Genomic DNA, 26710 nt, shown 5'->3' with positions numbered 1-26710 from the left:
TTTCTCTATAGCAACATGGGAAAGAGGAAGACAACTGACATGTAATTTCCAACCTAGAATTTATTCCCAAACTATCAGGTAAGTCTGAAGGTAGAATAAAGGTAGAATAAAGGTATTTTTAGACTCTTAACAGCTAGAAGTATTTTGCCTCCCATGCATCCTTGTTCCATAAAGCTCTTAAAGCATGTGGATCCCCTCAGGAGAAAAAGGCAAGCATTGGACCCCACAACTAGAACACGTGAGGCAGGTACAAGGGAGATGCCCAGACAGAGGAGGGGAGTTAACACACCAGGCCTGCTGAGTGCGTCACTGTCGCTCCAGCCTGCTCAAACTCGTAAAGCCTATGTTGGACAGAAATGTGGGGATGAGCCGAGACGGCTGGTATACTATGGAGAAAACAGGAATCCTCGTGTAGGAGAAAGGCAGCGGAGTCCCTGGACATCAGCTGTGCAGCGGTTGGACAGAAGGAAGTGCATTCCTGGAGGGATCACACCAGGTTGGGGGAGAGGGAGAAAGAAACAGAACTGACTGATTACTTGAAGGGACGATTCTTGTGGATGACTATTAAGTAGTTTGGGAAGAATTAGAAACAGCTGCAAAGGAATCAAAGCCGTGTGTGTGCGCGCACGTGTGTGGTATTTACGCTTAGGAAATCACAAAAGTAAAATAGGAATGCCTCATTTAGAAACACGGAGCTGCAAGAAGAAACTGGAGGAAGAAGAAACTACTGGATTCTTTCATAAGCCATTTACAACTCTAGCATATTCCTTTAAAACTTAAAATGGATTTTTACAAAGATCCACAGGCTTCTCATTAAGCTTCCAACCTTCTCACCTACAGGCATTTTTCTTTCACAGTATTTACCTACCAACATGTGAGGGTGACCGATATTGGCAGCTAGGACCCCAGGTGGGAGAGACGTGAAAGAACTGAAGAGTACTTTGAAATAGTTTTATTGGCTCATAAGACCTTTGCATATAAAAAAAATACCCAAAACACTATGCAGTATTAAATCACAATTACATCTTTTTTACCAATTCAAACTACCCTGAATATACATCTTTTAAAGAAAAAAAAATCCTACAGAACTGAATTCTGAAATGACATTATGACTTAAATACTATGACAAAATAGATAATTCCTTATAACATTAATTCATTGCACAAAGCTGCCAGATATTTTCATAAGCATAACCGTTGCACAGAGTGCAAATGAACACAATTTCAATGTTACACATTTAGCTGAAGTACGTGTGCCTCCACCTAAGGAACTCTGACATTTCTGGCACAAAATGTTGGTCTCGTTTAACTTCCACGGGCAACTGACTCCACAACTCTGTTACTCTCGCTCTCCTTAAAAAACAGACACATCCCACTGCTATCAGAGCCTACGAAAGTCAGCACCGCCTTTGCTTAAAGAAGTCGACTCCTCTCAATTCCTCCGGCAGGTATTCCTGATCCACAGGCTCACTGTACATGGGATTGTACTTGTAGCCCTTGCCGTAGCCCAAATCCTTCATCAGCCTGGTGGGCGCGTTCCTCAGGTGCAGTGGGACGGGGGGCAGGGGCCCCTGGTGGTTTCGCAGGCATGCTTTGACGTTGTTGTAGGCGCTGTACACCTCAATGGACTTCGGGGCTCTGGCAAAATAGACTACACACTGGGCCAGAAGCACCTAGGACAAAAAGAAAACATTACTGAAGGTGCCAGAAAGTTTCTGTCCTATAGACTATTTTATGACATCCCTACTTAATTCGGAAACGATTCTCACTACGCTTTTATTATCCTCCTTTTCTACCTACAGCCAAAATAACCAGTTATGATGGAGAGAAGGAATTCCTATAGGAGGTAAGAGGATGAAAAAGATTTCTTTCTTTTTTTTTTTGTTAAAGAGAAGAATTTTTATTAAATGATTTTTTTTCTTAAAACCCCAACATATAAAACATAAATATGAAGCTGCTGGTTATGAGTGAACTTAGAGAAACTTCCTGTTCAGCACTTTCAATACTTCTGCCCCAGGAAAGGGCTGAGCACTTCCTTTGAAACCACAACTACAGAAAAGTTTCAAAACATGACCTTGTTTATACGTAAGGTCTCCCCTCTATAGAGTGTAAGCTTCTAAAAAGGGAGTTGAAAAGCCAAGCAGCTTCTTTGGTGGGCCTGTACATCAAAGGTGATGGCAGGACATATGTTCAAATCCACAAAGGGATATGGCACAAGAGAAAGGAAGTGATTTGCGAAGAACTGGGCTGATTACTTTACCTCACATTCGGGCATGCCTATAAAATGACAGCCTTGGTAGGCAGCAACTGCTTGTGTTAATGCAGAAGGGTCTGCCAGACCTGTCACACACACGGAAAGACAAAGGAAAGTTTAAGTCATAATGCACACTCCCACCCAGACCTGTCTATGAGCTGATGCGACCAGAGATCACCACTGCCTGTAGATGTTACTGACCAGAAAAATCCCATTTATCAGAACAGATTCTCCTCTGATCTCATTAATTTATTTGAGAAATATTTACTGAGTGGTGTCAAGAATGGTTTCTTCATGGATAAAAACTACATCTAGTAGGAAAAATATGAGAGTGTGAATGACAAACATGAGGGGCTAAGGCCATACAGACAGTCACAAGGACAGACACATTAAAAACAAAACATTTACTATATCAAAGAAATGTTTTCCTAATGTTTTTCATTATATAGTGTCCAGAATCTTCCCTTTTTATTTCAGGAGCTGCCCAATGAAACCTGAACATGACTGCAAAGCATTTAAAACATTTCTTCTATTTCAATACCCATGTTAGGAAAAGCACTACTGAAGAGGAAACAGATAATGATGACTTCTTCAGAAAATAACCACTCAAAAGCACATACACGATGCCAAGAAATAAACCAGTCAGTTCCTATTTATCTTCTCTTCTCCTTACCTGTCCACATGGTCCCATGAAATTCCTAGGCTCCAAAGTGGTCAGCATTTCTGAATGCCCCCTTCCCCGGCTCCCATACATAAAAAGCCACACTCTGGTGAACACCAGGGTCTGGTCCTTCCCAGAACACTCACCTATGTCCTCACTGGCAAACCTCACCAGCCTCCTTGCCACATAGAGCGGGTCCTCTCCTCCTTCAAGCATGCGCGCGAGCCAGTAGAGGGAGGCACTCTGGTCTGAGCCCCGCATGGACTTATGAAGCGCAGAGATGCAGTTGTAATGCTCTTCTCCTAGGTAACACAAAAAGCACGTGCTCGATTATGGGCAGAAGAGGAAATCCACAGAGCCCATAGGAGGGTCATCTAAGCCATAGGTTTGTTCCACTTGGTTGATTTTAAGGAAGCCTGAATAAGGGACTTAGGAAAGCCTGGGGAAAGTGAAGTCTGACTGCTATCCTCAAGCTGCTCAGCAGCAGGAGGCAATGGCACCAGTGCAGGATGCTGGAGACCAGAGGAGCTCCCTTTGGGGTCTGTGGGCTTGTCTCATAACCCGGTCAGCCTCAGCGCAGGAGGCTGCTAGAGTACCTGTGCTGCCCGTGCGGAACACGAGCAGAGGCCTGCGTTGGGGACAAGGAGAGCAGCACATGGAGAGCTGGTTCTCCTGGACCTCCGCGGATTGCCACAATGAGAGGTGGAGGGAACTAATCTGATATTGTTTCCATGTGCCCCCACTGTCACTTTGAGGAACTGTCCCCGGGCCTGGTTGGAGACATGAGGGTGGAGAGCCAATGACAAGGACAGCTGTTGCAGATGGCCCCTCTGTTCCTCAGAGGGGTTTTTAAGTCCTTTCCAGCTGTCTTTCTGGTATCTAAAGGCTGTGGTCGCTTAAATCTGGTACAGGGACATTCATGTGGCAGGATCTCAGAAGGGCTGAAACATGGACTAAGAGCTCTCACCTTGAAAGCACTATAGCCCCCCACTCACCACTTGGGTTTCCCCCCACTTTTCACCCAGGATTCACATGTAAACAAATCAGTGAAATATGCTTTAAAAAAAAACATAATTAAGAAGAGAATTTTCAGGATTTTCTGACCATCAACTCTTCCCTAAGTGTGAGGAGAGAATAGTCACTTCATAAAAAAGGCAGGGGAATTCTTATTTGCATTAGTCCTTCCAGGGAAGCGCCAAGGTGGACAGAGAATCCATGACCTACTCTGCACAGCATTGGGGCCCCAGGGGCAAGTCCCCCCCAGCTGACCATGCTGGTAGGACCGTCTTTGGCCTTCCTCTGAAGACAGCATGAGACAAGACACTGGCTTGTCAGGGAGGAAAGACCCAGGAGGCTGACTGTAGGGGCCCAAACACCTCCCATTCAGGCAGAGGGCGGATCAGTGGTTTTTAGTCCAGCCAGCAGATTCCTGTGGACAAATGGACTTGCCATCTATCTCTGGGCTTCCTAGCTAAGTCACATTGTCAAGGAGACTGGGTGGGAAAGGGTTCTGGGTGAAAACCACAAGGTCCTGGCCCCAGTCACAGGCCTGGCCACCTTGCAGATACGTGGGAGATGAAAGAAGCTGCTTCGCACCACTTTCTGTGAAACGTAAATGAGGTGGCAATCAATCTCCCTGACAAACTTGCTCACTGACTCATACCTTTACTGCAGGTCAAAGATGAGAGGCTAATTAACAGGGAAGAGCATGGGCTCTAAAGCGAGGTAGCCTGGATGTGAGCACCCAACTTATTAGCTACGTGACTAAGAACATGTTACTGATCCTCTCTTTGCCTCGGGCAGTTCATTTGTAAAGTGGGGATTAAAGACTAGCTGGCTTTTAGGGTTCTGAGTCTTAAATAATGTATGCCTGGTATGGAGTAAGCACTACAGAAACATGGAAGTGTTAGATGTTACTCTACGCTAGCTTCCATTTTTGCTTTGATCATATAAAATTTTTTAACTTAAAATTTTAACATTATTTATATAGAACCCTGACCTCAATGCAAGGCAGAGAAACTGTGTTCATTTAGAAATTTCTTCACTCTGATACCTAAATATGTGAGCTAGTTAATGGATCCTAGAAGTGGGTAACTATATACTAGAAGACATGAAATAATTAAAATCTTGGGGCTGGGGATTTTTGTCTCACCAGAGTTATAAAAAGGCCCAGGAGTATAAGCTAGCAGGTTTCCAGGGCAATGCTTCTATCATCCCTATTTATGGAACACAGCTTGGAAAAGAACAATTCTCTAGGATCTGAACTGTATTTATGAGTATCTATAGATTCACGGTTGTGCTGCTACACTCCAGTGGGGTAGCGGCAGGGCGGGCCACAGTCACAGTAAGCATAGGACTTGTAGAATGTGTGGGTTCTCAAGGCCTGACACCAGGCAGCCTCCACTGTCCCCAGCTCTTCCACAGGTAGTGCAGAGCTATAGAGAAAGTGATTCCCACGGCGCATGGCTCCCTTGGATGGAATGTGAGCCTCGAGAAGTAGAAATCCTAGGACTAGACATGTCTGATATCCACTGTGTGCATATGGGTGTCTGTGAGTGTACTCACGTAAGTGTGTGTGACTGTGTGTGATGAACATGCTCTAGCGGGAAACTGGTGATGTCAGGCCGGGGCTGGCACGGAGGCAGCACCGCCAGTGGGGAAGGACGTAGTCCTAGGAACTAGTCTTATACCTGTGATTGAGAATGAGCTTTATCACTTGCTTTGTGAACTAAGGCAAGCTTTTTATCTATAAAATGGAGATACTATTAATAACTACCTCCTAAGGTTATTTTAAGACTTAAAAAAAAGGAACAACATATATAAAATGCTCCAATATTCAATGTTAACTAATGTTATGATAAATGGTACCCTTTTGATTTTTAAATGACAGTCTGATAAAACGTGAAAGAACAGTTCCAGTTCATCTAGTCAAAATGAAGAGTCTCCTTTAGGCCACGTATAAGGGAGAACAATACCTGTTGCTGGAACCCCCCAAAACGATGGAGAACCCAGCATGTGGGAATATTTTTACCTCTTAAAATTTTAAATTTTGTTCATATCCCCCATTCTTGTATTTGGCCAAAAGAAAGCAAAGCTCTGTTGTCTAGAACACTTTACTTTTCAGACTTTCCCAGCATCCCATGACATTCAGGAGCACAGACAGCTGGCCACCGGAGATCTTTGGGTTGTGCTAGGAGAAGTCTTGCTGAGAAGCATGTTCACATCAGAGAGGAGACAGGACTGTTTGTTAAATGCCTCTAATAAGTCCCTAACTAATGTGTCCATAGTACTTATTAGTATTCCCATGCACCCAGCTCCCAATCAGTTGAGGCACACTAAGGCTGAAGAGCTTCTGCCACTTGTCCAAAGTCAGTGTTCTGCTCATCAGGAGGTAATGTCCAGAACCCAAAGTCATTCTTAAGCTCCTCCACCCCACTGCTCTAACCAGTAAGACATATTCTCCATCATCAAAAAGCATTTCAGAATATTGTAGACAAGGTGCTATGTGATATCTGGAATGTTTAATGATCAGCTTCCATTTCTTGCATTACTTTTAGAGGTATGGGATTCCAGTTACTGCAGATTCTCTATCCAGAATCACAAATACTCAAGTCCCAGAGTCCAGCCTAATCTACCATATGCTAATCTTCACCACCCATCCCTTATATAAAAAGATACAACTGTGCTGTGCTTATGACATTTAATATTGCTGGATCACAGATCTAGTAAGAGTCTATTTTAAATGTTACCTGTAAACGCAGTTCTACAAAAGTACCGGTGTATGCAGAAAAATTGTTTAAAAAAGCTACCACAACCAAAAACATCACATCCAGGTCCACATAAACTTCATTTTTAGTTGGGACTCTAGAAATTATGGACTTTACTTCTCATTAAACTAATAGAACTAAGTCACTTATTGCAAAAGTCTTGTTATTATTGCCATTATAAATGATCACAAAAATTACTGTCAACTGTGAACGTAGGGGCTTTCAAAATGTTTTTATCTTAAAAGGCACTACAGAGAGTAATGGAAAAAATACCTACCTACCTTACAAAGCAGGTCTGAAGCCTGCAATTTTAACACGAAAACTCCTCTCAGTTATCAGGATAGCTTCTGCTCTGTGCCTCTCACAAGAAAGATCAATCAGGAAGCTAGGTCTTTGAACAGGCTCTGAGTTGGAGGTTTAATTCAATTACCAATATGGAGATCCAACTGAGAATGAGGTTCATGTTCTGAACTCAGCTGAAGCCAGAAGTCTAGGATGGGAATGTGTAGATACAACTTATTTCATTAAAGTTCCCCTCTTTTCACTTTCTGTTACTTACCTGCTCGGTCATATAAAATATGAGATCGCTGGAGACCTTCCTTCACATCATTTTCAGTGATCAGAACTCTACTGGGAGAATAGGTTTGCCCACTTTTCTTACAGAACATCTTCCTAGAGCTTAACCTGGCCAGCACTGCCAGCTGTAGTCCATTCAATCCAGCTCGAGCATCCCCATCACTAAGATAAGCCAGGGTGTCTACTGCTTTATCCTCTATGAACACGGATGGCCTGTAACACAAACAGGGTTAGTTACCTCCACTTTCATATCTGACACTTGTTGTTCTGTAGCACCTTTACAGAGCGGCTCTCAGCAAGGTCACTAAAAAGCTACTGTAGGTTCAATGCTTCTACCTTTTCTCCCTAACTCATGTTGTCAATATGGTGAAGCATTATCAAGACTGGGAGTCATAAGATTATTTTGAGAGTCCTGAGATTATTCTGCTGTATAAGCACACACCCATAAGCATGCATGAAGGAGGCATGGAAAGATACATGGCTTCTCTGGTTCTATCCTACTAGAGTGAAAACTATAGAAATACTTGGGCTTCATTATAGTATACAGAAAACATACGTCAAACACAGTGCACATCCTGACGAGAGAGGTACGCTCAGACCACTTCCCAAACAGGAAAGGGCCAGGATTGCATCATGCAGTTAATGTCCCTCATTTTACAAACAACCTGGGTCCCCAGTTACTCTAGACACACGGGGCCGAGGAGCAAGCCTCTGGGATTTTGGCCTGAGGCATGTTCCCAAGAAGGTATTAATCACATAAAGGCTGCACAGAGTAGTGGAGACGTCACTAGTCTGGGTATCCATTAGAAGACTCTGACAAAACTTGGCTGTAAGACCTGAGATAAGTCACCCACCATCACATTTCCAAAAGTGGACCTATTAGGATTGTTCTCAAGTCTAATTCAGCAAACTTTTCTATTTCTAGTCTAGTTAGATAAAATATCTCACACATATAGTTACTTAGAGGTGTCTTACTATTCTTGTCTAGCTGCTAGCTGCACATTCGCAAAGCAAAATATAATTCTTCAGAGTTAAGCTCACCATGTCACTGCCAACCTTCAGCTGAAAATGTCTCTATTAATTAATAAGCTGACTGGGACCGTCCTCATCAGCTACCTAGAAAACAAAGCACAGGCACCAATGGTGTTGGGCCAAGGCAGGGCGGTAAGGGTCCAGTCCATGAAGGGGATCCCAGTCTGTCTCTGCGTAATTCCATACCATACACCCACCCGCTACTCGGCTTTAGTGAGTAACTTGAACTCACACCAATTTGCTTTTCATTCACTAACAGATTTGTTTCTAACATCTTGCTTTTTTTAAAAAAGATCTTATTTGTTTGAGATAGAGAAAGAGCAAGCACAAGAAGGCAGGTGGGGGTGTCAGAGGGAAACAGAGAAACAGACTCCCAGCTGAGCATTAGCCGGACATGGGGCTTGATCCCAGCACCCTGAGATCTTGACCTGAGCTGAAGGCAGAGGCTTAATTGACTGAACCACCCAGGTGCCTCTTGTTTCTAACATCTTAAAGACTGCCTCATCCCACCCCTTATTTACCAAATCAAGACTTCCAGTTTCTCATCTATCACTACACAAAAGGCACCTGTTTTCTCATAGCCGATAATGAATGGTTCTCTTATCACACTCCTCCTGACAGCTGCCTCCCCCCGAAAACTATGGTTACAGTTTAGAAGCCCATCCTCCTCCCTTCTTGACCAGATAGATACTCAAAACACACACCAAACCGACATCACTGGCACTATGTAAAGCTGATGAAGCATTTTGCAAACAGATATTGTTTAGCAGATTCTAGATGATTTGGAAGAAAATGACAGATAACACCTACTCAAGAAAATGTATTAGGAGGGACTAACGTCAGAGGGGGTGCGGTAGCAACCGAAGTGCCTGAAAGGGAAGGGCACTCCAGGGGCTTGGTTACCGTATGTTATCGGAGTTGTGTGCATGCGTGTGCACACATGTATGTGTATGGGGAGGGTGGAAGTGGGTAGAGATGGTGCCTGAACACCTCATTTCAGCTCCAGAACTAATAAAAGCAAAGCCTTCCATCTCCCTGGAAAGCTTCCTAGCAACAAAGACCCTATGGGATCATTTGCAGGAAGAAAAAAGGAGTAAAGTAGGAGACCTAATCAATCCTAACTGACTAAGCCATCACAGGAGTGGGGCCATTTGTTGATCAAATTTGTCATCTCTCCATCCCCACTAAATGTGGAGATCTCAAGAATAGGAATTATGTTTTATTCCTTTTTTATACCCCTAGTGCCTGGGAGAGAATAGGCATTTGATATCTGTACAATGAATGGACTAAATTCAATTCTCCCCACAATCTCAGTGAAATGTTTATTTTTTAATAATTATAACATATGGGAAAACATTAAAAAAACAAAAAGACATCATTTTCTGTGCCACCTAAAGATAACAATAGCTACTGGGTCATTTGTTAAATTTCCTTTATGATCCAGCCAACCATGGAACCATCAACCTTACATCTAATTTTTAAAACAAAATTCAGATCTTACTATATATAGTTGCATCCTTAACAATTAAATAATATTCAGAACTCTCTGAATATTACTTTTCTAAACAAAGTGTGTATTATATAAAAATTGGAAAATAGACACATAGGGGCAAAAATCACCTACTGCTGTACTTCCTTAATGTCAGTACTTTGGCATATATCCCCTTTCTATGAACTTGTCCACTGTAAGTATTTAGCAGCATGAAGTGCTTTTGGGACAGAAAAAAGGCAAGTGTCCTTATACACCCGAGCATTGACTCTATGCCCTCATTTCCATTGGTCCTCATAAAAAGTCAGTGAGTAGGCTTTAATATCTGAGAGAAGCCTACTAGCAGACCATGCCATAGACTTATAAACAGCACAACGTTTATAAATTTAAGTAAATATAAATTTAAATAAGCCTTTAAGTGGGTATTTTATGGGTCAGAAAATAGAATCTTTCCTTCAGTTTTTAAACTCTTAACCAAGGTATGAATTATTCTATTGTTGTCCTTTTTATCAGGTTTGGAGTCACAGGGAGTGGGACAGCTGCCACAATAAAACCAGAGCTGAGAGCTTTCACCCAAGTTCCCAATGTTCCATACTTCCTCCCCCTTGATATGATCCACACTCCAAATTTTAACCCTGTCCAGAATTGAGTATTTTTAAACACAGATGAATCTGTCAGCAACTCTGTTCAAGTAATAAAAGGTGACTGCTGATGGCCCTCACAATTGTCACACAAGCAACTTACCAAATGAAATTTTGCTATTAAGAACACTGTACAGAATGTTCAAAAGGTTATCTATTCTCCAATATATCCTGAACCCAAATTTACACTACCTCGGTTCTGAAAAGTAATAAAATGTGTTAAAATATCTTGAGATCTTAGAAGAGGGAGCACATGAATGTTCACGCCGACAGGAATAAAATAAGGAATATTATATTGGTATTTGCAAAACCCCTTAGGAAACAGTAACTATTGCACAAATAATCTTGGAAGAGCGCTCCTAGTCCAGAGACATTATTTTGAAATTTAAGCATAAACTATAGAAAATAAAAAATAGATAAAATAAGTGCATTTGAAAAGATCATACTCCCAGTTACTGGATGAAGAAATCAAAGACTTAGCCTTGTTTCTCCAACTGAACAGAAATGCTCTGGTCTTAACAGGAATATGGGAAGCATGCTGTAAGAACAGCTTCTTCCTTTCCTTTTTATTTCCAAGGGCCTGAATCCTTCTGCATACTGTTTTTGTGGTGGAGGATACTGGGATTTGGAGAATTCTTTTTATATGGTGAGCTGTTTAAGTTGGAAGAGGAGTGAAAATAAGTGAAAATGTACTTGTTATTTTATAGCAGAATAAAAAAATATGTATGGCTCAATTAAATTCTCTCTCCATAAATTACAAAACTATACTCTATGAATCTCTTTCACTAAAGAAAAGGAACACTCCATGGTCAGGGTAACAACTGCTTAACAGTGGTCCTCAACCAAGGATATGTATCAGATTACAGAGAATTATCCTAAAATATAGATGTGTATATCTAATCACAGATTTACTGATACTAAAACCTCCAGGGACAGACTCTGGGTACCTGCAGATCTGACCCTTCCACAATGTGGGGTTAGGGGTAATGACCCCCAACACAGTCAAAAATTCACATAAAATTTCTGACTCCCCTAAAACGTGACGATCAATAGCCTACTATTGACAGAACCTTACCAATAACAAGTCAATCAACACATATTTTGTATGTTACCCCTACTACATGCTATAATCTTAATAAGCTAAAGAAAAGTTATCAAGAAAATAAGAGAATATCCATTTACAGTATTGTTCTGTAAGAAATCTGTGTATAAGTGGACCCAGCCAGTTCCAACCCACGTTGTTCATGGGTCAACTATATTTTCAAAACGTATTCCTGGTAAAATGTGATGTGCAAATGTGGTTAAAAGGTAATACTGCTATAGATGGGAATCTTTTGTTCCTAATCCTTTACAAATTAAAAGTATCGTTCTTAATGAAGAAACACAGAGAAAGAGTCCAATGTTAATCTTTCCCAGTAGCATTTTAACCTGGTTCTAAGTGAAAGCGAGTAACTTGCTTAACTTGGTACCTAGATCCCTTCTCAACTGAGAATAGGCACATCTCCCTTACCTTGCTTTGTTTTATTGCAATTCACAGACATTATTATTATTATTTTTTTTTTTTTACAAATTGAAGGTCTGTGGCAAGCCTGCAGTACGCAAATCTATCAGGGCCATTTTTCCAATAGCATTTGCTCATTTTGTGTCTCCAGGCCATTGTTTTGGTAATTATTTTTTTTTTAAATATTTTATTTATTTATTTGACAGAGAGAGATACAGAGAGAAAGGGAACACAAGCAAGGAGAGTAAGAGAGGGAGAAGCAGGCTTCCTGCTCTGCAGGAAGGTGCAGAGGCTCGATCCCAGGAACCTGTGATCATGACCTGAGCCAAAGGCAGAACCTTAACTGACTGAGCCACCCAGGCGCCCTGTTTTGGTAATTCTTGAAACACTTTGAACTTTTCATTATTTGTTATGATGAACTATGATCAGTGATCCTTGATGTTACTATTCTAATTGTTTTGGGGCACCACAAACCACAAAACAGAGAACTCTTATTGACTGACAAATATTTGTGTTCTGATTGCTTTACCAACCAACTATTCCCATCTCTCTCCCCACCCCCGCCTCAGGTTCCTCTATTCCCTGAGATACAACCATATTGAAATCAGGCCAATTAATAACCCTACAGTGGTCTCTCAACATTCAAATGAAAAGGAGAGTTGCATGTCTGGCATTTTAAAAACTGGAAATGATTAAGCTTGGTGAGGAAGGCACAGTGAAAGTCAAGACAGGTGAAAAGCCTCTTGCACCAAACAGCCAAGTTAAGAATGCAATGGAAACTCTCTTCAATTCTGTGAAGGCTGAGAGAAGTGAGGAGGCTGAAAAAGGAAAATCTGAAGCTAGCAGAGGTTGGTTCCTGAGGTTTAAGGCATGAAGCCATCGCCATGACATCAGGGCACAAGATGAAGCAGCCAGTGCTGATGGAGAAGCTGCAGCAAACCATCCAGAACATCTAGCTAGGGTCCCTGACGAAGGAGGCGGCACTGAACAGTGTATTTTCAATGTAAACAAAACCATTTTCTATTAGAAGAGGGTATCATCTAGGACTTTTGTTGGTAGAGAGAAGCCAAAGCCTGCCTTTAAAACCAGGGTGATTTGACTCGCCTGGTAGGGGCCAATGCAGCGGAAGTTGAAGGCAATGCTCCTTTATTCTTTTGAAAATCCCAGGGCCCTTAAGAATTACGCTAAATCTACTCTGCCTGTGCTTCATACATGGAAGAACAAAGCCTAGATGACCACATGTCTGTTGACAATTTGGTTTACTGAGTATTTTAAGCCCACTGTGGAGACTTACTGCTCAGAAAAAAAAGATTCTTTTCAAAATATTCCTGCTTGTTGACAATGCACCTGGTCTTCCTAAAGTTATGATGGAGATGTATAAAGAGATTAATGCCTGCCAACACAACATCCATTCTGTGACTAATGGATCAAGGAGTCATTTCAACATTTCAGGTCTTATTATTTCAGAAATAAATCTTATAAGGCTAGATGCCATTAAGAACATCTGTGATTCATGGGAAGAGATGAAAATATCAACATGAACAGGACACTGGGAGAAGCTGATTCCAGTCCTTGTGGATGACTTTGAGTGGTTCAGGACTTCACTGGGGGAACTGCAGATGTGGTGGCAATAACAAGAGAACTAGACTTAAAAGTGGGGTTTAAAGATGTGACTAAATTGCTGCAGCCTTGAGATAAAACTTGAATGCTGAGGAGTTCCTTCTTTTGAGTGAGCAAAGAAAGTGGTTTCCTGAGATGGCACCTACCGGTGAAGAGACCATGAAGACTGTTGAGATGACAACAGAGGATACAGATATGACATAACTTAGTTGATCAAGCAGTGGCAGGGGGTAAGAGGATGGACTCTAGTTTTGGAAGAAGTTCTACTATAGGTAAAATGCTATCAGACAGCATCACAAGCTACAGAGAAATTGTGAAAAGAACAACTGATTGTGGCAAACTTCACTGTTGTTTATTTTAACAAGGTTGCCACAGCAACTCAACCTTTAGCAACCACCGCCCTGATCAGTCAGCAGCCATCAATATCAAGGCAAGACCATCCACCAGCAAAAAGATCAAGACTTGCAGACGTTCAAATGATGTTAGCATTTTTTAACAGTAAAGTTATTTTTATTTTTTATTATTTTTTAAAGATTTTATTTATTTATTTGACAGAGAGAAATCACAAGTAGATGGAGAGGCAGGCAGAGAGAGAGAGAGGGAAGCAGGCTCCCTGCTGAGCAGAGAGCCCGATGTGGGCCTCGATCCCAGGACCCTGAGATCATGACCTGAGCCGAAGGCAGCGGCTTAACCCACTGAGCCACCCAGGTGCCCAGTAAAGTTATTTTTAAATTAAGGTATGCACGTTGATTTTTTAGACATAATGCTGTTGCATATTTAACACACTACAGTGTAAACCTAATTTTTATATTCACTGGGAAACCAAAAACTCATATGACTCACTTTATTGCAATGGTGGAAAACCAAACCCAAATTATGTCTGAGGTATGCCTATGGCTAGAAACGTGCCTCAGAATCCAGCCCTCCTACAGTCAAGCTGGGTGGGCTTGAACATACTGTTATACCTTTTTGTGCCTCAGATTTCCTCATCTAATACAAGTAGGTAGGGATACCTATATCGAAGAGAATCATCCTAATTAGCCTCTTCAGCAGCATACTCTCTAGAACTGCAAATCTTCAAGGCTAACCAGACTAAAAATAATACAAACCAAAACAAAACTATTTTCCCCAAAAAGAGAGAACATCAGCTTCACAGATGATGCCCTGTTTGTGTTTAATCCCATGGCAGCACACATCTTTTCCAATTACACCATACCTTATACCTGGTAGAGAATGGTAGGGTGAACATTGGCCTCCAAAGATGTACCTAAATCCTAGTCCCGGAACCTGTGAATTTAGCCACATTAAGGATTTCAAGATGAGATCACCCTGGATTTAGTGTTAACCTTAATCCTAAATGTTCTCATAGGAGACAGTAAGAGAAAACAGAGGCACAGAGACAGCCATGTGAAGACGGAGGCAGACACTGGAGTGATCCTGCCACAAACCAAGGAATGCCAGAAGCCACCAGAAGCTCCAGCTGCAAATAGAGGGTTCCCTTAAAACCTTTTGCAAGCCAAAATAGCATAACATGGAAAAGGCAGTTAACATTAAATAATTTACAATGGAGTTTTTTTGTTTGTTTCTTTTTTTTAAGTGTTCCCAGATCTAAAAAGTGACCTCTCTCAGGCTTTTCTGAGATCTTAGGAGACATCTTGCTAACAGGTGCACAAAATAAATTAAGATAAAAAGCATATGCTCACAGACATGGTCCAAAGCTATGGTGGCCTGATTTGAGAGGCTGAATGTAGTTCACGGGGAAGGAGCTGGGTGGTGGCACTCTACTTGCTAGGTGGTACTGCCTCTTTAAAGGACTCACTGAAAAACAAGTGCAGAATGCTGTTTTTGCTTTTTGCCTTTTCCTCCCCTTTGGTAAGAGGGAAAATCCTCTTCTGATTTCTTTCATGACCTACTAATGTAGGTCTGTTGTGAATGTGGATTGGTATAATGTGGATTTCAAAAAGTAGGGATACCCATAATTTGTGACGGCAGTAACAGGAAACATACAAGATCAATGAGATTGATCGGTGTTTCCGGTTGACATTATTTTCATTATTTTTTTCATCATTTCTATAACATATGCTTATATACCTCTTTTTCTTTACACCAAACCATTTTTAAGGAGAATTATTAAAATCCACTCTTAACTAAATCCACAACTCATTCTGATCAATACTTTCTATTCTGTGGTCCACTACCTTTCTCTCATTTAGTGTTAGAAAAAGATTATTTATGAAAGGCAGGTAATAATATTAATAATATTAAGTAATAAAACCTAGCCCAACAAACCTACAGCCAGCTTGTGCGGGCTCTCTTCTGGTAATTACAGAAAAGCCCCAGTCTCAGAGTCAAGCCATAGCACCCTCAATTCAGAAGGACAGAGCCATTATAACTTCGAAGCAACTGTCGGAACTGCCTCATTAGACAGTGACAGGGCAATCATGGCTCCTCACTTTATTCTCCTCATACCCACAAATAAATGCACTGTTATCTAGCCCACAAACAATAGATTCTTTAGGGGGTTTCTGAACACGCATATGTCTTATCTGGAATCTATAATCCTTCAAAGCAGCAAGTTCTCAGAATGACAACACTAGTTCACTTTCTCATCACCAGCAGCACAAGTTCATTGGATGACAGACCATGGATTTTTCCCCCGCTTGGTCTACAAAATTAACCCAAGGCACAGAAAACACGCTTCACTGTTTGTACCATGTGACCATGGTACTTAGTAAAATACAATAAAACTGCCGATTACCCAAACAGACCAAAAGAACTATGGTATGGATAATTCAACATAAATCACCAGCTTACCTCTATCTTTCTCTTCACAATAAAATCACAATTGAGTACAGAGTATTACACTTTGCAAATGTCTCACTAAAGCTGTGAAGTGGAAAATAGGGGAGTGGGGATGGGGAAGATGCTCTTCTTTGACTCTTCTTCCTTCCTGTTTCCTGCAAGGCAAATATGATGGCTAGAGCTCCAGTAGCCACCTTGGGGCATGAGGTAGAAGCCATGCACTGAAGGTGGTAGAGCAGAAAGATAAGGGTCTGGGTCCCTGATGATACCATGAGGCTGACTAGCAGCTGCATTTTTTATACTTGTCTATCTTCGGACTCTTTAACATGAAAAGGAAAGTTCTATCTTGTTTATGGCAGTTAATTTGATTTTTTTCCCAATATATGCAGCCAAACTGAATCCTAAGTTTGGCTCAAAAGCGTTGAATACTCCTGGCTTGCTGAAGCTCTTCTCTGCGGAGCATCCTTCTGGTTTTCCTACCTTTCTAAACTTTTGTCTTTCTCCTACACAACAAATGCTGACAGGTCTCCAACTTACTACCCTTACTTCCTGGCTCCATTCAGTTCTCCTACTCAAACAAATGGACTGTATGTTCTCTGAAGTGCTGGTGGCTTCCAAATCTCAGACTCAAACAACTCTGCTGCTCTCCTGAGTTCTTTATCTAACTGCCTAGAAAACCTCTTCATATGAATCATCCAGAGGCCCTACAAGCTGAATAAGTCCCGAACTGAACTCCACACCTCCTCTGCTCCTCTTCCTCATACCATTCTTGCCAGAAGTGTAATTATTTGCCTAGTTACCTGGTATGAGAGTCATCTTAGACAATCCTTTTTCCTCCCTCCTCACACCCAGGCCTATCAACCTGACTTTCCAACTTCTCTGAGCAGCTCTGGCTTTTGTTCAAGTCACTTGCATTTGTCACTTATCTTCGGCACCACTGTAACAGCTTCCTAACTGATCTTCCTGATCTCTGGTGAGGGGCAGGGAAGCCCCTCCAACCTACCATCTCTCCAATGCTATTCTCAATCTTCCTAAAATGTAGAGCTGATATGTCACTCTCTTGCTTAAAATCTTTCTATGGTTTCCCATAGCTCTCCACATCACTTACCTTACCTTAGCACACAGGTCTTTCATAATCTGGCTCTGCCTTCCTCCCTGGCTTCACTGCCCACCACTTCCTCATGCCCACTCTTCCACTCAGCTATAATGAGTGGATCATACTATTTATTACCACCTTGACTTTCAGGTGCTATATTCCCTTGCCAAATGAACTTTCCATTTCATCTAGTTAAATTCTGCTTATTCTTCAAAATTCAACTCAGCATCCCCTCATGTATCAGGTGAGATATCTGATTTCACATATTCTAGATGCCTCTCCTCTATCCCCTATTATTCTTTGGTCATAATTCAATCGTAGCACGTCCCTGGAAGCCCACTTACTCACCTTATCTCCTTATCATATACTAAGCTCTCTAAACGGACAGGAATGCACTTTTCAACATTCAGCCAATGCCTGTTATATGTGGGGCCTTCAATTAATGCTCAAGAAATAAATACGGAAAGAAAAATTTAAAAAGAACACTTCTATCTCACTCTCACAAGAATCTGTCATGTACAAACATATACTAGATGAGAATTCACAATTCAAGAAAAACCAACAATGGTCTAGCAATCAGCTCTACTAGTTTCCAGACCAGTACTTGCTCAGCTACTCTCATGCACAGTGGTAGTCTAGATTTCTCCGTAAACTAGGGCACCAAAACACAAGACTACAAATGCACTCAGGGCTTCCCAGAGAAGTAATTATTTGGGGTTTAAAGTCGTTCCTTCCAGCTAGATTAGTGTTACCAAACCCAATTTATGTTCACAAGAATGTATATACATTTGAAGCCAGTCAATAGATGTGGAAGTACAATTTTACCTAAAATTGAAAGAAAACAACACCTGTTTTTAATTCTCCACTGGAGTGATCAGGTGCTTCAGTTAGGAAATCACTTATAATATAAGAGTTCTTTCTGCGGCCTATGGCATCTCCCAACTTAACTTTCTTTTCAGAATTGCTAACAAGTAAATCAATTAACTAAGCTTAATAATCTTTGATTTCATTGTTTGCTGAGGCAGTAGTATTAAATAAAAAGGTTCTTGACATCCAGGCTGTGAGGCAATCATCCCTTATGCTGGATGATCCAAAAATTAAAAATTAAACGATTTCTCTCAAATTGAAAGTTAGAATTTATTCATTCACAAACCATTTACTAAGCATGTATATACTAGGCACTATGCTGGAAATATGAACAAGGAGGACAAGTTCTTATGCTCTTAGCCCTCCCAGGAAGGGGAAGGATGGGAATTAGAAAGGAAACAAGTGAATAAAAATAAGCTAAGAATAATAATAAGTGAATAAAAATAATTAGGATCAACTCCAAATGAGTGATGGTGGAAAAAGCAAACAATCTATTGTACATGGCAGGTTTTCTTTGACTGAAATATAGTTTTAGCAGATTAAGAATCATTGGCTCACTTTTGTATCAGGCTCGTAGTCTTAGTAATAGAGAAATCTTAATTCTTTCACTTATCCTCTCAAATTTTAATATGCATGCAAATGATTCGGAGATCTGGTTAAAATGCGGAAATCCTTTTTAAAATGAGCTCCACGATTCTTCCACTGTCTTTCTCATTTCACCTAATTTTGGCATGGTAGTGATTGGAGAGAAAAAACCTGAGGATATCTGAATAACAATTCCATGAAATCATGACCTGAATGAAATCAATAAAACTACCCTAATTAATAAAAATGCAGAATACGTAGTAGATATATTATGATAACTAGTACACAGAAATAAAAATACACAGTAATATACTAGGATAGTTGTTCCTCTCTCTTTCCATTTTTATCACTTGGTTATATGAGCTTTGTAGTGAAAATGTTGTTTACAGGACAGTTATACTAAATGTGAGGGCTGGCTGTATGTAGCCCCTTTTGACCCCGACAAGTGCCCAGCACACAAAGGGTTCTAAGTATGAATATACTTAACTGATACCAGCAGGTTCTGTGTTTCTTTTAAGCCACGATTTTGATGGCTATGCCATCACAACTCTACCCTAAACTGATGGGACTCCATTGCACCTGGGAGTACTTGGCCATGTTTCAAGGCTTTCATGAGCCACAGCATAATTCCTCCAACATGAGACAGGGGCAAATGGGAGAGGCCAGACACACAGGGAGAGAATTTTGAAACCTAAACCCTGAACCTAAAACTATGTCTTGTACTTTAATCCTCACAGAAGAGTGGCTCCAGAACTTGGCCTCGGGGCAGGCACCAGCAGCTGTGGGGTCCACAGCATGAAGAAGCAGGCATTAGTCTCTCATCACACCAGATTATGTTCCACTGCGTTACTTCAGTTGACATATGAATAAACAATATCTGAAGAATATATTCGAATATAAAGAAAACCTCTAACCCAAGTAAACTAACTGATTACATATAACTTCATATATATACTCTGGTATTAATGAACTTACACAGTATTCATGATACAGAAACAGAATGCCAAAAGGAATGAGAGAGCTTTTAATATGTCATTTTCAGGTAAAGTTTCTTTACTTTTACAGAATTGAGCTTCACTTTTAAAATGTGCAAAATAATTTTAAAAGATTTAAAAATTGTTATGGTAACATTCACATTAATTTATAGTTAATATTTCTAAAAGAGGAGTAAACTTCAGGAAAAAAAAATTGGGAATCTGAATATAAATCTCGAGAAAGATTTGTAGGTCAAGCCTATTTGATGAAAGAAAATAATCAGTAAGGCTTCCCATAGTCTTCCAAGTCTTATTAAAAAAAAAAAAAATCCCTAAGCACAAATGAAAATACCCAAGGACTGAAAAAACACGCAAAACAATGTTAAAGCTTGAAAAATTAGATGCACCCCTTACAGGGCTATAAAATCCATCTTAAAAGAAAGGAAACATTTGCAGAGATACACTTGGTACAATTGAGCACTTTCTTCCACTCCTATTTTCGTTACTAGATCAACATTTCTTCTCTGTCCCTGCCCTCTCCTTACTGCCGTCCAGCCCTTTCTGGCTCTCTGCCAGGGGATTCTCTGAGAGGTGTGTGCCCCCGGGATACTGCCCACAGTCAACTTACTCTGAAGTGCTGTTACTGCTGTGGCTCAGAGGGTCAGTGGGACGGCTGGAGTCTAGGACGTGGATTCCCAGTGAGTTGATTGCTCGCATTAAAATAGTCACCATTGCCTCTACAGGAAGCTTCTCAAGAACAATAACCCGACAGCGGCTTAGGAGAGCAGCATTGACCTGGAAGGAAGGGTTCTCCGTGGTAGCCCCAATCAGAGTGATCGTCCCACATTCCACGTGAGGAAGGAAAGTGTCCTAATCATGGGAGGAAAACAGAAGAAATTGATTCCAGCCAACAACCTGCAGAATCCTATGTAAGTTGGCCATTCCTTCCTTTTCCTAGTTTTGAGTTCAGGAACAACAGCTTTATATTCATTTGATGTGGATGCACTGTTGGGTGAGTGCAACTCACGCTTTTTAAGCCAAAAACACACCTTTTGCAATGTGAATGTCTGAACCTGGCCCCTTGCTGGTACACTAAACCTCAAAGTACAATTCTAATGTAGTTTCAAGATAAATGATTTTTTTACTTAGAAAATTATCTTCTATCCTAAGGCTTCTATCCCAACGGGCAGGTGGCTATTCGAGTTTGAGAAAACACAACAACATTAGTATTTGTAAAATTTTCCTCTGGAGTACTCGGTCATAACAGCCATTCTTCCTAACAAACTTGGTAAATATGCATTGGTGAATATGTAACCACTGGACATTGTCTTATAGGGAAGAAATGCTCAGATGAGTTAATAGTCTAATGAAACTGAAAGCGATAACATCCTGTCAGAACTCTGAAGAGTCTATTTAAAAAGAGATTCAGATTAAAAAAAAAATAAAAAAATAAGAGATTCAGATCAGGAACAAGAGCTTAGTAAGGTTTTATAAAATATTTCTGTCTCTGATTAAAAAGCTTTAACAAAATATATCAGAGAAAAAAGTACTGCAAGAAAAAAGTTAATGTTTATTTACAAAAATACAACAGTGGCTTGACTTTTTTTATACAAATAAACTGTAATTTTACTTTTATCTCAGAAAGCCATTAAATAAGTAGTAGTGATTAGATCTTATAACATTCACCCGGCTGAAACTCTGAGGTCACAGAAAACGCTCTTTAATTTTAAAAATAAAAAAGTAACACTATACAGGAAAGAACTTTAAAAATATTAAAATAAGGATCTTAAAATCAAGTTAAATTTCTTAAGGACTCTTAATATTGAGATCCAAAAATCTGTAAAAATGAGGAACTTGGTAAGCTGTTTTTCTGATACAGTATAACTCAGGACCATATTAATAATTTCATTTATCAGACAGAAAGCATTTTCTTGTCACCAAAAAACACTAAGAAAAAGTGGGGAAAAAGGCTCAAAGGAGATGGGCTGACAATCTATACCTCTTTATGCACAGAAATATACTAGGATAGTTGTTCCTCTCTCTTTCCATTTTTATCACTTGGTTATATGAGCTTTGTAGTGAAAATGTTGTTTACAGATATATATATTATATATATATATATTATCTGTTATAACAACAGATAATAACAGTAATTCTTATATTTGCAATAGTGCTTTATGTTTTTCAAAGTAATCTCACATACTTTATATTCACTGTAATGTTCACAATGACCAAGAGGTAGAAGGAAGTTAATATACCTGCTGAGATTTATTGAACCGATGAATCTCATCAATAAAAAGGATGGTTTTCCTTTTGAAAAAGCTCTTTTCATTTTGAGCTTGTTTTATGACATCTCGCACATCATTTGTCTTGGCATTTGTTGCAGACAATGTCACAAATCTTATGCTATGTTTCTTGCTGTTGTTGGCTATGATGTGAGCCAGAGTGGTCTAGAAAATATGACACAGAGTTTGGAAAGCTGATCAGACACAGAGAGAAAAGCACCCATGGGCACTAACACAAGCAGCATCAGCACTATTTACCAAGCAACTTGAACTCTAAAGAATGCTCAGCAGCACAGATGCAATCTGAAATACCAGAGCACATTTTTAAAAATTAAAAAAAAAAAAAGACAGTTAAAAATAAAACAGGAAAGTAGCTAAACCTTAGGCTAATCCTGACCTTTTCTCCTTTATATCTAACCCTGTTTGATTCCTTTTTTGGGGACTCTAAGATCTTTGGAATCCCCATAAAGAGCGGCTGTCTTGATTTAGCAGAGCCCGAGTGACAGCTGTGACCTCTTCCAGCCAAGAAAGCACTGCTATTGAAGGACTAGTTGTAGAAATGGAGTGCAGAACCACAGAATCACTCAATTCTACAACTGGAGGCTCACCAGTGCAGCTTGGAAAAGGAGTGAGCCTTTGAACTGAAAGACCAATGACAACTACCTAGCATTAACGATGACTGCATACTGCCACCTCTGAATGTCTGCTCTGGAAGTAGACTAAACAATAGCACTTTGACCATGTTAGTAGTTATGAGAAGACAATGGTGAGATCCAAGGAAACCACAGTTTAGTGCCTGGTACGTACCAGGTGTTCCATAAAATTGCATATACTGTTATTAATATCATTATTATTGTTCACAGAAAAGTATAATAATAAGAATGAAAATAAAGAAAAAGTGTTTAATGAGAGGGACAAATTCGATACTGAATGAATGGGAAGGTACATTTTATTTTCTAAAATTTGTAGTGTATCATTAAATTACTGTGGCTGCTGTTTCATCAAATCCCAGCCTATGGGCTTCCACACCACATATGCCTAGGCTTGTGACCACCAACCACGATGCTGAGCAGCCCATCACATCTTCTGCATGGCGTCTTTTATTAGTTCACCCCACTCATTTTCCTCTGGAGGTTTTTCTTGCCATCTAGTCTGCCAACAGCTGATTAGCCATTCTCATGACCTTATGTAAAGATTTCACAAACAATTATTAATAATGCTCTTGCTCAATCTCCTAAATAGGGTAGCAACTAAATCTCCCTCTGGGTAAATTATTTGGGATAGAAGTGAACAATAAGGCACAAAATGAGCCAGATGCATTCCAGGAACTGTAGCAAAGGAAGGTGTGATTAAGTTGGAGACGAAGTCAGAAAGAAAAACTGGGAAAAAAATCATTAAAGCCCTTGCATACTAACTAAGGAGTGTGAATCACAAAGCTAAGAGGGTTCCTTTACATTCTGATACTGAATTTTGCCTTTCACTCACTGCTGCTCATCCTCCTCTCTCTTCCTGTGGATAGGAAAAAAAAAAATCATATATTTAAACACCTCTTAGTCTTCTGTTTTGCTTAACTCTGCCTCTGTTTCTCAAGTGTTCTCCAATGACACCTTTTCTAGACCCCAATATCTGAACCACCTTCCTCTGGACATAAGCCAATTTCTAACAAGGTACATACAAGTGGACATCAAAATGCATTGATGTTTCTTCTCTAAAGCAGAAAGCATGGTGAGGACAGTTATGGAAATGCTAGATAAAACGACTTGGAAAGGGAAAAGAGTTTTCATATTAGACTTGGTAAATAAGTACATTCTCAAGGATACATAAACACCAATCTGTTAAAAATAAACCAACAGCTAGAGGGCGGGAAGAGAAACACAATCGAAACAGAAAAATTTTTGATCCCCCCCCCAAAGCTAAACCCATATACCTACAAATCGAATATACAAATGTTCCTTTGCAATTTGCAGCATGTCATTTGCTTGAGAATTGGGTTATTAATGGGAGGGTCGAGGCACACCTGGAACACTGAGATAGCTCAAATCTAAGAGTCCAAATATTTTTGCAAACCTATGAATTCGGACATCTTCATTTGGCAATGACCGGAAAACGCGTCTTACAAATCTGGCGCGGTGTGGCTTTTTCACACCCATCACTAACTCCACCTGTGGACCAGGCGCGGCCCCGGCTCAGATAGTATCTGAGGCCCTGCCCTCAGGCCTCAACATCCAGGGTGGACGCGCGGGTTCTTCGGCGACCGCCTCTGACCGTTAGATCCACGCCCGACCCGTAGAGATCGACACTCGGAACCCTCCTGCCAAGGCGGCACTCACCTTGCCGCAGCCCGGCGGTCCCCACAGGATGAGGGAGGGGATTTCGTTCGTCTCCAGGAGGGACCGGAGCAGCGTCTCCTGCCCCACGGCTCTGCTCTGCCCGATGTAGTCCTGCAGCGTGTCGGGACGCATCTTGTCGGCCAGCGGCTTGCCCTCCAGCATCTGCCGAATCTCCTCCGCCGCCAGCGCCCGGGCGTGCGGGCGGCCCCCACCGCTGGCCCCGAAGGCGGCGGCGTCGGCGGCGTCCGCATCCCAGTGGCCCGGGTCGTCCTCGCCGTCCGCATCGGCGTCCCCGTCGCCATCGCCGTCGCCCACCGCCTCTTCCTCCTCTTGCGCCTCCGCCTCGTCCCAGCTCCGCGGAGACGCGCTGCCCGCCGCCGCGGCCGCGGCCGCCGGCCTCTTTCCCGAGCCCTTCCTCCCGGGACTGCTGGAGCGGGCCACTGGGAAGTCGGGGATGAGGCGGGCGCCGCTGGGCGTGGGCGGCGCGTCGTAGCTCTCCCGGCTCTCGGTCTCGCCGCCGTCGTCGCCCTCCTCGCCCTCGCCCTCGCTGCTCTCCGCCGCCGTCGGGGTGGCCGGCTGCTTCAGCGCCGAGCTCTCGGAGAGCCGCCGCCTCTTGGCGCTGGGCGGCGAGAGCCCCTTGGCCCGCTCGCCGGCGCGGTGCGGCCCGGCCGAGGGCTCCGCGTGCCCCGCGGGGTTGAGCAGCAGACAGCGGTCCAGGTGCGAGTTGATGTGCGCGGCGGGCATCATCTGCTGGCACACGGGGCACTGCACCTGGTGCAGCTGCGACAGGAAGGGGTCGTCTTCCGGCCCGCTCACCTCCATGGTGGCCGCCGCCCTCGCCGGCGCCCGGCGCGGCCGCAGCAGCCCCTGCGCACGCCGAGGGCTCGAGATGCCCGCCGCTAGGCCCCGCGCCGCGCGACCCTCGCTCGGGGAGGCAGCAGGACGCGCGCGGGCCGGGGGAGGGCGCCGCTCATGCCTCACGTCCGGAGCTTCCCGCGTCGGCCCGCCCTCGGCCGGCCGCCGGCGGCGCCTCGCGCTGCGCGTCGGGAAGAGTAGTCCGCAGCCGTTTACCTCAGCCGCCGCTGGCAACGCCTCGCGTGTCGCGTCGGGAAGTGTAGTCCGCGGCGGTTCAACTTAGCCACCGCTGGCATCGCGCCCCTTAGCCTTTCGGGAAATGTAGTGCACACTACCCAGCCCTGGCCGCGGCGCGTCCACTTCCGGCCGGCCCCGAGAGCCACCTTTGTGAGAGGCCGGGAGGCCGGCGGGTTGCGCGTGCGCAGGAGCCGCGGAGGTGAAAACGGCGCACCTCCCGCGCCCTTGCAGGCTGGTGACATCTAGGAGGAGTCCGAGACGACGTGCAGAGATTGCACCTGGGAAAGTGGCTTTTCACACCCAGGGAACTCAGCGGGCGTGTGGGGAAGAGAGGAGGCCCATGGCAGGTTGTTTCTAATTAAAGGAAAATGGGGAAACCCTCAAACCCTGCAGAAGAAAACTGGACAAAGGACCTGAACAAAAGAAAACAATGCAAGCAACTGCATGTCTGAAAAAACTGTTTACATCAGAAAACGCAAATAAAGAGAAAATACCCCCACCTCATCCCGTCTTAGCTTTTTGACCTTTTCACCCAAGGGCTTTTTACTTAACACACTTAGATGCTTGTCTCAGTCTGCTGTTTAATAGTTCAAAAGCAGACTTAATTCTAAATGAGGGTAATCCAAGTCGGGTGTATTTATCCCCATAGCAATAAAATATTAGGGAATCAGTCAAACTTAAGAGTTATAGGCAGTAACAGATAATGCTCGCCATAAATGAAAAAACAAATGAGATTTAAAAGTGTGGTATTATACGTCTTCGAATGATAGGATTACTATTGTCTGCAATTTTATTTTCTACTTTTCTGTAAACCTCTCCTTCAAAAATGTAAGGATGCATTATTATTACTATTACTATTTTTTTTTTTTTTGGTAATTTGGAAGAAAATTGAGGGAGAGTGAAGAATGAAAAAACAATGAATTTTAGGAAAGAACGAATTTTTCTAAAAGTTGACAAGAATGATATTTTTATTTAATCTGTACAAGAACATCTCCATGAAACTTATCCCAAAGCAAATGCTGAGGATTTTGTAAGTCTCTTTATTAAGATGATTTTACAAAAGGGGAAAGACGGGTTCCTGGGTGGCTCAGTGGGTTAAGCCGCTGCCTTCGGCTCAGGTCATGATCTCAGGGTCCTGG

The 26710-nt window shown here is 42.1% G+C and overlaps 1 protein-coding gene and 1 long non-coding RNA gene across 3 annotated transcripts; one reads left to right on the top strand and one right to left on the bottom strand.

The window, feature by feature from the left end:
- Positions 1–2883, top strand: LOC106005910. The gene is made up of 3 exons (XR_001179625.2): positions 1–78; positions 1802–1845; positions 2731–2883. It is a non-coding gene; the product is annotated as an uncharacterized LOC106005910 (long non-coding RNA).
- Positions 938–25587, bottom strand: WRNIP1 (WRN helicase interacting protein 1). 2 transcript variants are annotated; one of them, XM_004753611.2, is made up of 7 exons: positions 24480–25574; positions 22123–22314; positions 20493–20734; positions 7241–7470; positions 3061–3216; positions 2260–2339; positions 938–1672 (listed from the first exon to the last, which is right to left on the bottom strand). In XM_004753611.2, exons 1-7 carry the CDS (start codon positions 25299–25301, stop codon positions 1397–1399), a joined length of 1998 nt encoding a protein of 665 aa, XP_004753668.1. In that variant the 5' UTR covers positions 25302–25574; the 3' UTR covers positions 938–1396. The 2 variants fall into 2 exon arrangements, with proteins under 2 accessions (XP_004753668.1, XP_044922894.1); XM_045066959.1 differs by lacking the exon at positions 2260–2339 and having other exon boundaries at positions 1479–1672; positions 24480–25587.
- Between the last annotated feature and the right edge of the window lie 1123 nt (positions 25588–26710).

This window comes from Mustela putorius, unplaced genomic scaffold (assembly GCF_011764305.1).
Source record: "Mustela putorius furo isolate JIRA1106 unplaced genomic scaffold, ASM1176430v1.1 tig00003870_pilon_pilon_pilon, whole genome shotgun sequence".
Classification (NCBI taxonomy): Eukaryota; Metazoa; Chordata; class Mammalia; order Carnivora; family Mustelidae; genus Mustela; species Mustela putorius.
The sequence above is the reverse complement of the archived record's forward strand: the minus strand, read 5'-3'. Positions and strand labels throughout refer to the sequence as shown.